Source organism: Xenopus laevis, chromosome 2L, assembly GCF_017654675.1.
Source record: "Xenopus laevis strain J_2021 chromosome 2L, Xenopus_laevis_v10.1, whole genome shotgun sequence".
Classification (NCBI taxonomy): Eukaryota; Metazoa; Chordata; class Amphibia; order Anura; family Pipidae; genus Xenopus; species Xenopus laevis.
The window spans coordinates 165,634,304-165,647,669 of record NC_054373.1 but is presented as its reverse complement, the minus strand read 5'-3'; the positions used below and the strand labels follow the sequence as shown (position 1 = coordinate 165,647,669).

The 13,366-nt window shown below is 39.0% G+C and overlaps 1 protein-coding gene across 2 annotated transcripts in view; it reads right to left on the bottom strand.

Moving 5' to 3' along the window:
• The window catches only part of LOC108707568 (phospholipid-transporting ATPase IB), a 425,456-nt gene that overhangs the window by 277,833 nt on the left and 134,257 nt on the right, over positions 1-13,366 (bottom strand). For both annotated transcript variants that reach the window (XM_018245563.2, XM_041582662.1), the window contains exons 23-24: positions 11,697-11,835; positions 9,512-9,576 (exon numbers count right to left, since the gene is read on the bottom strand). In XM_018245563.2, coding sequence (XP_018101052.2) covers positions 9,512-9,576; positions 11,697-11,835 — 204 coding nt within the window. The remainder of the gene's footprint in view (positions 1-9,511; positions 9,577-11,696; positions 11,836-13,366) is intronic.

The window sequence follows — 13,366 nt, the reverse complement described above, 5'->3', positions numbered from 1 at the left end:
CTGGATTACAGGTCCCATACTTGTATACAGTGTAGGTGATATGTGTTGCTACTTAATGACTGCAAAACTGGCCTATAACTGTCCAGATTAGAGAAGATACCACATTAGTTCTGAGGTAGGATCTGAGTTGAGTAAGGAAGATGGTGAGAAAGAGTTTCAAATGGAAGAAATCAGGAATGGAATTCCAGAGATAAAGAGCAGCAAGAAACAAAAGTTTAAGAAGGGAAAGCCAAGATGATACAGATAAACAAATACAACAATGTAGTGAGGTGCAGTACAGGGAAAGGCTTCAGCGTTTAACATTGAGATACTTTGTAAGTTATCCTTTGCTAGAAAGCCATGATATAAGATTTTTAATAGGGAAGGAACAGGGTTGCTCTTATGGGAGAACCAGATCATTCTTGCAGTGGAATTTAAGATTGACTGAAGGAGTGAGAGCCTGAAAGATCAATTAGTAGGTTGCAGTGGCAAGTACAGAACCCTGGAGAAGAGAGGCAGAGACGGCTCTGTTAGAACAATAAAAATGCAGCTCAGTTGCAAAGACCAAGACCAAGAGAGATCATTTGACTTGGAACAGAATGATCGACATAGCACAAGATCCAAGAGGATGAGAACACTAAAGTGTCCTTTGACTTTGGCAACCTGGAGATAATTTGTAAATGTACATAAATCTCAGTAAAGTCAGATTGCACGGGGTTCCGTAGATTATGGGTGTGAAAAAAGTTAATGCGTGAGAAAATGTTGCAGGAGTTTAAAACGGTACAAGGGAAACAGGACAGTAGAAGGGTAGTAGTGTAGCTTTTTTAAACAGTTAAAATACTAATAATCTTTTAGAATCCATGTGTTAAGTAAGGCTTTTATATTAAATGACCACAGAATGTCCCACTGCAGGCAAATGTGTGGAGATGCCACCAGAACATGCCACCACTAAAGGCTCAGAAACTTTGCAAAATACATTTATATATGGATGCCTTTGGACATTGTTAAAACTTTCAGCACAAGGCGGTGACACAGTAAGTAAGAGCAGTAATCATACATGTGGAGAAACACCATAAAAAGGATTGGTTGTCCTTCTCAAAGAGTAAAGCTGGCCATAGATGTTGAGATTTTTAAAAGATCAGATCCTGATCGTGAGACCAAGAACTTCTCAGAACGATCGTACAATCGTACAAATTTACCATCAACTAAAAAGACCAATATGCCAGGAAAACAAAGGGGAGCTGCCTGCTTGGCCCTGCAAACATAGATAGATTGCACTGGGACCGACAAAGATTTTTTAACCTGGCCGATCAATTTCCTGACAGATGTCGGCCGAAAAACCATAAGATGTACGATCATTCGAATCCCACTAACCGCACGATAATTTCGAAGGATCGGTCGGGCTTCCCTAAAATCGATCGTTCGGCAAGAAGAATCGTCGCTTCTATGGGGAGCTTAATACAAAAGCGTATTTGACTCTGGTTAGTGTATGCCTTTGTCTGATAAATGTTTATTCTGTTTGTTGCTGCTCCCATCATCTTCACTGGCTCGTATTTCACAAATCCCCAATTATAATATCTCAACCTTCTGGCTGAAAATTCCCTTCTGATGTAAGTGGCACAATAACAGCCTCCAGATTACAAGGGATATGATTTCTGACAAAGGTGTCAAATTCCTATCACGTTGGTCAGGGGATTCCCAAACATGTGTGCTGCTAATATTAAAATAGCAAACTATTATCAAAATAGTGTATGGAGGAACCCATGTTATATTGTATAACATGGATCTTCAGTCTGTGGCATTCCAATGTTTTTCATGTATTCTACAGCAGTAATTCAATAGCAGTAGTGTAGAAGCGCAAATATACCCATCATAGTGTGACATTTCATCTTCTCTACTAATCCTGCATGGTATTATATCTGACCTACAAAAATTATCTATCTAGACTACTACACCATTGCTGAATAATTTTCCACCCCATTTCTGCATCAGCCTCTGCACCAATCCTTCATAATGTTTCATTTCAACTTCTACACCAACCCTGCATAATGTTTCATTTCATCTTCTAATGTTTCTTCTGGTCTGCTACACAATTGCTGAATAATGAATAACATCTTCTGCACAACCCTGTAAAATGCTACGTCCAATCTGCATAATGGTACATCACATTTTCTACATCAACCCTACATAAAGCTTAATTCTATCTTCTACACCAACCCTGCATAATGTTCATTCAATCTTCTACACCAACCCTGCATAATGTTTCATTCAATCTTCTACACCAACCCTGTATAATGTTTCATTCCATCTTCTACACCAACCCTGCATAATGTTCATTCAATCTTCTACACCAACCCTGTATAATGTTTCATTCCATCTTCTACACCAACCCTGCATAATGTTTCATTCAATCTTCTACACCAACCCTGCATAATGTTTAGTTACATCTTCTACTCCAACCCATCTTCTACACCAACCCTGCATAATATTTCATTCCATCTTCTACACCAACCCTGCATATTTCATTCCATCTTCTACACCAACCCTGCATAATATTTCATTCCATCTTCTACACCAACCCTGCATAATATTTCATTCCATCTTCTACACCAACCCTGCATAATATTTCATTCCATCTTCTACACCAACCCTGCATAATATTATATTCCATCTTCTACACCAACCCTGTATAATATTTCATTCCATCTTCTACACCAACCCTGCATAATATTTCATTCCATCTCCTACACCAACCCTGCATAATATTTCATTCCATCTTCTACACCAACCCTGCATAATGTTTAATTCCATCTTCTACACCTACTCTACATAATGTTTAATTCCATCTTCTACACCAAACCTGCATAATGTTTAATTCCATCTTCTACACCTACTCTACATAATGTTTAATGCCATCTTCTACACCAAACCTGCATAATGTTTCATTCCATCTTCTACACCTACTCTACATAATGTTTAATTCCATCTTCTACACCAAACCTGCATAATGTTTCATTCCATCTTCTACACCAACCCTGCACAATGTTTCATTCCATCTACTACACCAACCCTGTATAATGTTTAATTCTATCTTCTACACCAACCCTGTATAATGTTTAATTCTATCTTCTATACCAACCCTGCATAATGTTTAATTCCATCTTCTACACCAACTCATCAAAATGTTCAATTCCATCTTCTACACCAAGATTGTGTAGCGTTACATCATATCTTCTATAGTAACCTTACATGATGTTTTACTTTCTATTTGAACCCGGTATAACGTTACTCCCATATTCTACACCAACCCTACATAATGTTACATTACATCTTTTACACCAGGGTTCCCTCACCCTTTTCATCCGTGAGCAACATTCAGATGTAAAAAGAGTTGGGGAGCAACACAAGCATAAGGACTGTGATTTACTAGTGGTAGCCCCTATGTGGACTGGCAGCCTACAGAAGGCTCTGGTTGGCAGGACACCTGTTTTTTTAGCAACCAGAACTTGCCTCCAAGCCTGGAATTCAAAACTAAGCCCCTGCTCTGAGGCCACTGAGAGCAACATGCAATGGGTGGGGAGGGGCAACATGTTGCTTACGAGCTACTGGTTGGGGATCACTGTTTTACACCAACCCTGCATAAAGTGATTTTCCCTCAAAGCAATAACAGTGTAGAAAAAAACTGGTTTGTTTCTTAGGGCAATTTAAATCTTTAACTGCTCCCATAACCCTCTAGTGCCACAGAAAAGCAGGCAAAAAAGGACAAGCAAATAAATCCATCCATTGCTGAAGGCTATTTAGTATAAAGTCTGAAAATATCTCCTTGTACATTCAGCTCAACAGCAACAGAATTTCTATTTCATGAAACATCAATATTTTAGCTCTGCAATGCCATAACTGTTATTAGATCATTGGGGCAAAGCAGCAGTACAATTCTATAGCAGGTACCTGCTCATTTTCTCATAAGAGTTCATTTTCCATACTTGGTGCAAAAAAAAAGCACCTAAATCACCATGCTTTTTAACAACAATGCAACTGATTTTTACAGAATTCCAGTGTAATTTGTAGTCATGCTTCTTCAAGCATAAATTTGTAAAAACATTACTGTTAGTGTGTGATTTATAAGGTGGATGTCAGTAGAAGCTGGTGCAACACATAAAGGAAGCCCTAGAATAACTCTTTCTCCTGACAGGGCTCTGTTGTGTTCGTGTAAAGGTGCATTCAAGCTGTGTATAGAGAAGAAGCACAACAACTTATATCAGCATAAGCCTTTGTCGCATTTCATTGCAGAAGTTGTAGCACAATCTTGCAGGACCAACCCCTTGGTCCGCGAAAGCTTGTGCTACAACATCTGCAATAAAATGTGACAAAGGCTTATGCCAGTATAAGCTGGTGTGCTTCTTCCCTATACACAGCCTGGATGCTATATTTGGAATGGTCAGGGAATTGAATACACACTATAAGTAAGTGGTGTGAGGCAGAAAAATGTTGTTACTGGACATTAATTTGCTTCTGTTTAAAGGTGCAAACATTGATGGGTTTAATATTGCAAGTACCTTTGTAATAGTGTTTAAAAGCACACAATTTAATTTACAATCTTGATTTTGCTCGTAGTCTCAGTAATTAAAATAGTAGGGTCTGACAAATATATATAAAGCAGAATGTCACTGCTTTGCAGAGAGATTTGTAGAATTGGAGAACTGAACAGCAAACTGGAAAATGAGGTACAATGTTGATAAATGTATGGTTGTACACTAACATAAATGTGACTTATACACTCCATAAGTCAGTTATCCCCAACCAGTAGCTCCTGAACAACATGTTGCCCTCCAACCCCTTGGATGTTGCTCCCAGTGGCCTCAAAGCAGGTGATTATTTTTGAATTCCAGGCTTGGAGGTAAGTTTTGGTTGCATAAAAACCAGGTGCTCTGCCACCATAGGGGCTACAAAATGGACAATCACAGCCCTTATTTGGCACCCAAGAACATTTTTCATGCTAGTGTTGCTCCCCAACTCCTTTTTCTTGTGAATGTTGTTCACAGATTCAAAAGGTTGGGAATCCCTCCCATAATTGAAAAGGCTTTGGGGATTTTTGGGAATAACACACTGTGTAACTCTAGGCAGTGCCATTCAGTGGCTACTACAGCAAATAAAGTACTGTCTTGCATAATGGGTATTAACTTGAAGGATGTAAAGATAAATTTGCTTCTTCATACTGTAGATCCTTGGTAAGGCCTCACCTTGAGTATGCAGTGCAGTTTAGGCCTCCAGTCTTTAAGAAGGATATTGATAAGACATAAGAGATTACAGAGACATACAACTGGTATGCGACTGATAAAAGTGATGGAACAATTAAACAATGATGAAAGACTTGCAAATACATTAGACATTATATGGTTTTCTTGTAGGATTTTTAGGAGAGGCTTACTGCTTCGCTTCAGACTTTTCATCCAGGTTTGTGACAAGACAGTCGGGTTGAGGAAAAGCCTCTTGGGTTTTATTGTAATAGCAGACTCTATCTCTCTTTTTTTGATATGCTGCGATTAAATGAATGCCTTAAAGAGTGTCCTGGACAAGCATAATATCCAAGACTATAGTGATCTTAGGATCTGCAGTTTGTTTAGTATAGGTATGTGTATATTTAGGTTTATATATGTGAGTGTATAAGTACACCAGATCTGTATATTGTAGGTGTGTGTGTATATGTGCACTGGGGTTCATTTAGAGGGATTGAACTTGATGGACTTTTGTCTTTTGTATGTAGCTATGTCAAGCTGTGCTCTCTGGGAGAACGGGTGAGAAAGAGCGGAACACTGTTGATGGTAGAACCATTTAACGGAAGGGTTGAACAATTGCCATTCAGAACAGTTTTGTGCAGTGCTCAGTTATCAGGAATAACATGGAATAGACATGGAACTCGTATAACACTTTCATTTTACTTCTTTTAGTCCTTGATCAGAATGTTTCACATTTTCATACCGCAAACCATACTGCTGTGAGGTACCTGCTCTGACCTCTGCCAAATCATCACCTACAATGCACACTGGGAAATACTCTCACAAGCACAAAATATAAAATATAGCAGCTCGTCTAAATGCACTGAAAAATTGTCATCTTTTTTAGCTTGCTCTCCCTGTCCTCACTCTTCTGACTTTGAGTAAATCCATGTGCTACAGTGGATTAAATTTTTATTAATGATTTATTACCCAACTGTACCGTGGCTTGTTCCCCATCAGATTCCATTTCAGGACAGACCAGACAAAGCTGTAGGTAATTACACTCTTGGCCCTCTCCTGACAGTCAGACGTGTATATAAAAGTGATTTATTGCTTCTTGAGGACTGACCTACTGTCAAAATCCTGCACCTTTCTAACACAGATTCCATGTGGGATGTGAAACCTGGGGAACCGCTCAAAAAAACGAAAGGGCATCAATGAAATGAAGTGAACAGTCCTATACATTGAGACCCAATATATGTCACAGAATACAGAATTTACTTTCAAAGACCCTGTAGTTAAATACTTATCATACATGTTTCTTTAATTAGAGGGAAAAGTAAAATCATTGGGGGGTACCAAGTTGTTAGGCAACTTCCAGTGATTCTAGTGAATAAGGATGGTGAACCAGGTCGGGTAGACTTTGGGAGCAGGCAGGTAGGTACAGATTGGACGAGGGTCGACAACTTGATTCTCACCAGTAATTTTACTATTCTTTTTATGGGAGAGTATATATCGGTCTCTAAGCGTGTTAAGTGTGTATGTATATGTGCACTACATGTCATTTGGAGGAGTTGAACTTGATGGACTCTTTATTAAAGCAATTGTTCAGCATACAAATAAAAACTGGCTAAATAGACAGGCTGTGTAAAAAAAAAGAAATAAAGAATGGAGTGACCAGATAGCCAGAACCCAACGTCTTGCTTTGCAGTAAATAACCAATCAGTGACTTGGGGGGGGGCACATGGGTCATAACTGTTGATTTTGAATCTGAGCTGCATGCTAAGGATCAATTGCAAACTCACTAAACAGTTATGTCCCATGTGGCCTCCCTTAGAATCACTGACTAACTCAGAGTTAGAGAGCTGAAAAGCAGGAAGTAGTGTTCTGGCTATTATGTTAGACATCCAGTCACTCCAGCCTTTATACGTTACATTTTTGGCTAACTAACTAAACATTTTTTATTTTGTACAGCTTATCTATTTACCCAGTTTTTATTTTTACACTGAACTGTTCTTTAAAGGAGAACTAAACCCCCTTTAGGCAAAAGTCCCCACTGTCCCCCCCCCCTCCCTGCCTCCCCCTGCACAGTGTTACCCCTGAATTTTGTCTCCTCTTGAAATACTGACCGCACATGCAGAGTCAGCACATTGGAGCTCATGGGCGCCATCTTTGTCGCCTTGGTAATCTTCGTTATGTGAGCACCGTATTGGGGCTTGCGCATGTCATGGCAGGACAGTATTGCTCTGTCATCATAAGAGTTAACATTTGATCTTAGGTTTGCAAAGAGACCCTTGCTTGGATATCCCACCAGGGGCTGTGGACACTGATATTCATATCTGCCTTCTGAGACAATTTGGAGTCACACCATTTGGGCAAAGAAGCTGGGCCAGTCAGTAAGCAGAAACATATGGATTATATGAAAGGATCCATGTCTCCTGTGTAATATGATTCACATCTAATAACTTACATATTGGTTATGAGGAGGTCACATGCTTCCTAATGATACCAAACAAGGCCAGCCTATAGCCACTAGTAAGATGGGATGGTTCTGTGGGGACTGGAACATGAAACCCCATTAGTTTTTGGTATCAATCTGATCGCCCACATACTGTATGAATCACAACCTGACCATATTTTACTTGCAAGTACCAATATTATATTGGGGAATCTTGCCTGAAAATAACAACCCACTGCAGGGGGTCGTAAATGACAAGTTCCTGGGCACTTCTACCTCATGCATAAGGTAATGAGGGGAATGTCCAGCAGGCAATAAAAAGGTGACAGACCCAGTAGCCAATGACATGCAAGGAGGCTCCATATCCGTGGATTGTATGCCCAGTGTTTCCCAACTCTTGCCTCAGAGGACACAACAAATTCCTAAACTTGGTAAAGTACCTAGGGTTTTCTTAGTGTTTTATTCCTTTTTATTTTATGTACTATTTTTGCAATTTTATGTCTTCTTTGTAATATATTCTTTCATATACATGCACTGTTACTGTTAATATTAAATATAATAGATTTTAATACGTTTTGTCCTTGTCCTCTAACAAACTCATCGCCCATATGATGCTTGTGCCTAAGTGTATGAACTCTTTGTATGTGCAGAAAGGCAAAGTTGCCTATTTATATGTTGAATGACTAGCAGGAAAGTGTGGTTGAATGCAAATTAACCCTTTGGCTGCTGGAGTACTTGTGGAACTGGTAGGATCTTACCCCGACTATCTACCATAGGAGATAGTGTTTGATGCATTGTTGTAGTGTCAGTTATTACCTATAATATAGGGCAGGGGAATAGTCACATTAGGTTTCTATTGGCTGTTAATGTGTTAATGGTAGATGGTGGCAGCAAATTAATTTTCTGGGTGTTGGTGTGTTTTGGGGTGTCTGATGTAAGTCTAACCTGTGTGTAAGGTGATTGAGAGACTAAGAGGCAGATTTATCAAGGGTCGAATTTCGAAGTGAAAAAACTTCGAAATTCGACCATCGAATAGGTGCAGTACGATAGTCGAAGGTTTTTTCCGCTAAATTGAAATCGTATGATCGTACAATGAAATCCTACGAATCGTTTGATTCGTACGATTTAATCATACGATTTTACAAAAAAAAGTTAGACTTCTCAAAACTTAGCCAACGGCTCATGTAGGTTATAGGTGGTTTCCCCATAGGCTAAACAACAATTCGGTTTAAGATTGCGAAGTGTCGAAATCAAAGTTTTTTTAAAGAGACAGTATTTCGATTTTCGAATGGTTGAATTTGTGAAGTATTTTCAATTCTAATCAAATTTTGGCCTATTCGATGGCCGAAGTACCCAAAAATTAAAATTTGACGTTTTTGAATTCGAAAATTTACTTCGACCCTTAGTAAATTGGCCCCTAAGTGTAACCCCTTATAGCCAAACCCAAGAGTTACGTGGTTGGGAGTCCCGTTTTTGTCACAGCGCAGTTGGAGCAATACCATGAAGAATACCAAAGTGCCAGAAGATGGCGTCAGTATTTCAAGAGGGGACACAATTCAGGGGTAACACTGTGCATGGGGGGAGCCAGGGAGGGGGGCAGTGGGGAGTTTTGCCTTAAGGGGGGGTTTAGTTCTCCTTTAAACCCAAATTAACAATGTAACTATAAAAAACAGCTGAAGGGCTACAGGTCAGACACTATAAGATGTGAGTTTTCGCCCACTCCCAAGTCTGTGATTATATTTATAACTATTCTTGGAGTTTAATGTGCTGTTTGGACACATAATACATTCATAGCGTGTACCAAACTGCTGACAATAAAGCACGGAGAACTTTAAGCAGTGCCCAAATTATTACTTACATCCAGAGAATCCTCATTCACTACGATGAGCGACATTGTTTGTGATATCAGCCTGCACGAATAACCTGCCAGGGAAGGAAATAGAAGGTGTCATACGGTGTCTCGGAACTACGGATACAGAAATAATGACTGGAAGTCACTTAAATTATATGGATGTGAACAGCATTTTTATATCACTGGCTTTTCATATGTGACAGTTTGGATTTGGAAGGGAACCTTATGTAACCACGAGTTCTAAAAATAACCTATTTCAGGCTGTCGTGCCTCGCTGGAATGAGGACTTGCTGAGTGCCGTAACTCTGGGGACTTGCATAATAAAAGTCTCAATAGGGAATGTTGTTGCTAATGCCTAGAACTCTCTTATTTCCTCTCATATATAAATTCACATGAAATTCTAAATAACACTCATTGTACATCGGGATATAAATCTTCTTCGCTACAGAACACTGGATTACATAATTACACATACACATACGTGTATGTGTTTTTATTTTAAGCTTAATGGACCAGTAACATGAGGTAATGGCAATCCACTAAAAGATCGTACACATGATGTTCACCCAAGGTGGCCATACATAGGCTGTCAACTCGGCCACTGCAGCCCAAGTAGGGGGCCAAAATTATGGTGTCTGACCAATCTCTGGCCAAGAATCTGCCACATATCTATCAGGCTTGAACATTCCGTCAGGCAAGGACCACATTAGGCTGTTGATGTGATCTTCTCCCAACAGGTCTGTATAGACCCTTGTTATAATGTGATTGCTGGGCCAAGGCCAAAACATCAGATCCAATCAATTTGGCCTACAAGCTGTATGACCAGATCAGGTAAAAACGTGCTTGTGTGATGACCAGCAAACAAGTAGATCTTTCAATGGTCAGCATTTGAAAATACCTGCCCACCTAGTCTGCCCCTATTAAAACTAAGGAACCTGGGCTACCACCATCTCAAACATGGGCTTAATCCCCATTGCACATGAACTATTGGCTTTACTTATACACATCAAGGCCCCATTGTGGCAGGTGAAAATCAGAGCATGTCTGCAAAAACACTGGAATTCATAGGAAAAACTGCTGCATAGTGGGGAGGTAAAATAGCATTATGTGCCTCACTGCCAAACAGTATCACTGCAGTTTTTTTGGAGCAGGAATACAAATTAAGCTGAGGGAGAGCAATCATTTAAAATGTAATACAGGTATGGGATCTGTTATCCAGAAACCCGTTATCCAGAAAACGCCATATTACAGAAAGGCCATCTCCCATAGACTCAATTTTATCCAAACAATCCAAATTTTTAAAAATGGCTTCCTTTTATCAGTAATAATAAAACAGTAGCTTGTACTTGATCCCAACTAAGATATCATGAATCCCTATTGGGTTTATTTAACGTTTACACGATTTTCTAGTAGACTTAAGGTTTGAAGATCCAAATAACAGAAAAACCCCAGGTCCCGTGCATTTTGGATATCTCAAAAATAATTATAAAATGAAAACATACTCAAAGGAGATATAAACCCAAATACTGTATATAATTGCATCATTAGAAATAAATGTCATTCTAAGTGAATAACAATATATATGTACACTTTTCATTTAATTTTCATTTGTAGCCGATTGGTACTGAAAGATGCTTAAAACCACATTTTTCTTCTTTATGCAAGATTTTATTTTTTGGGGGAAAAGTGTACGAATCCTTTTTCCCTGATTAAGGCAGGTGATAGTGCTGAGTGCAGATGCTGGGCAGCTCTGGGCACTATCACTGAACAGAATAGCTTAGAGCAGAGAAACACATTCTGTGTACAATAACTCCAATGCATTTATCAAAATCTCCCACATTTTTCTGCATTTTCATTAACTGTTAGGTAAAACGGGGCAGTTTCACTCGTGACTTCATATAAATAATGGCCACAGCCATCGTCTCTATGACAAACAAAGCTCAATCCCACATGTGCAGATTATCCACGGTCTTCCTATGATAAAGAAACACCCTTTGTTTATTCTTATTTTTTAAGAATTCTGCCCAAGTTGCCTTCAAATTACTCAGAATAGAGGAATTAAATAGAGTTTGCCAGATAAACCCGAGTACCAGTTTAAGCCTGGGGAACAAGGAGAGGCCACAATAAGATCCAATGGAGCCTTGTGGCCAAAACAGCCATAGATAGAAGAATATAAAATGTCTTTGATTACCTATGTTGACAGCTGTTTCTTGTTTATCTCCTGTTAAAACCCATATTTTTATTTCAGCTTTCATTAATGTCGCTATGGTCTCTGGAACTCCTCCTTGAAGGCGGTCTTCAATGGCGGTTGCGCCAAGCAACATCAAATCCTTTAAAAGACAAAAATACTTTCATTATATGAACTTTGTTTTCCATTTGTGTTATATATTTCAGCCACTAAGATTCCTGTTTTACTCCCTATACCTAATTGAAAATTTGCCAAAAAAAGGTCATGGCTCACTAGGCATTTTGTAATTTGATGTAATTTCTTCCCAGTCCCACCCACATCAATGGTACTTCGACCATCGAATAGGCTACTACGACCTTCGACTTCGATTCGAACGATTCAAACTAAAAAACGTTCGACTATTCGATAATCTAAGTACTGTCTCTTTAAAAAAAACTTCGACTTCATACTTTGCCACTTTAAACCTACCGAGATGCAATGTTAGCCTATGGGGACCTTCCCCAGCACTTTTCTAAGTTTTTTTTGATCGAATAAAAATCTTTCGATCGATCGATTAAAATCATTCGATTCGAAGGATTTTATCGTTCGAACGATTTTTATCCGATCGATCAATCAAAGTATTTGCGCTAAAGTCCTTTGAATTCGATATTCGAATGCGAAGGATTTTACTTCGAGGGTCAAAATCGAGGGTTTAATAACCCTCGAAATTTGACCCTTGATAAATGTGATAACTTGAATTTAATTCTATGTTTATTTGTTCCCGTTATTTTTCGAGTTACTTGACTCTACTTCTTCTGCTGTTCAATTGGAAGTTTATGCTGCACATAAATATGCAGCACATCATGTGAGTGATTCTCTTTCTGTAGAAATAAGTCAAATCAACTGGACTTGCTGTGTTTTTTCTTGAAGACGTTTCACCAATCATCCAACTGGCTTTCTCAATTCAGAATTCAGATTCTCTTTCATTCATGAGCCCTTAAAACTGATAATAGTTTCTGCAGGCAATTAGCGAGAACCTCTGCCTGCATCCCATTACGGAGTTGGCTTCCGTTGCTAGTGCCTCCTGATTTTATAACAACTCAATGTATGATCTCTAATTTCCTTCCATAATGCTTTTTAATTTCACCTTAATCGAGCCCATATGACTGGTAAGTGTTAGTTGTGTTTCAGAACTACTCAGTGAAAATACTGAACAAGATATTAATTGCTTTCATATTTTCAAGAAGTCGTTCTGAAATGAGGCGCTGCAAATAGAGATCAAAGGACCTCTTAATGGTATCACTCCCAAGACTCCATTTTTAATTGGTCGTTCTAACAAGGAAATGAAAATAACATCTTGTGCTTTATTTAATATGAGGCTGCGCAATCTTCTTATTTTGATATTAATTTCTCAATGCTCATCAGTGGAAATATAGATTAGAAAGAGAACAACAATGGCAATATCAACTAAAGATCTTCACTCTAGGGTGCAAATTCAGTATGTGCCGAAGCGCCTAATGCTAGTGTCAATTCGCTAGCGTTGGGCATTTTCGTTACTTCGCAAATTCACTAACGAACGCTGGCGTAACTTCGCTAGTGTACCTTCGCACCCTTACGCCTGGTGAATTTGCGCAACGGATGTAACTACGCAAATTCACTAACGCGCGCATTGTTCTGAACGATACCTTTTACGA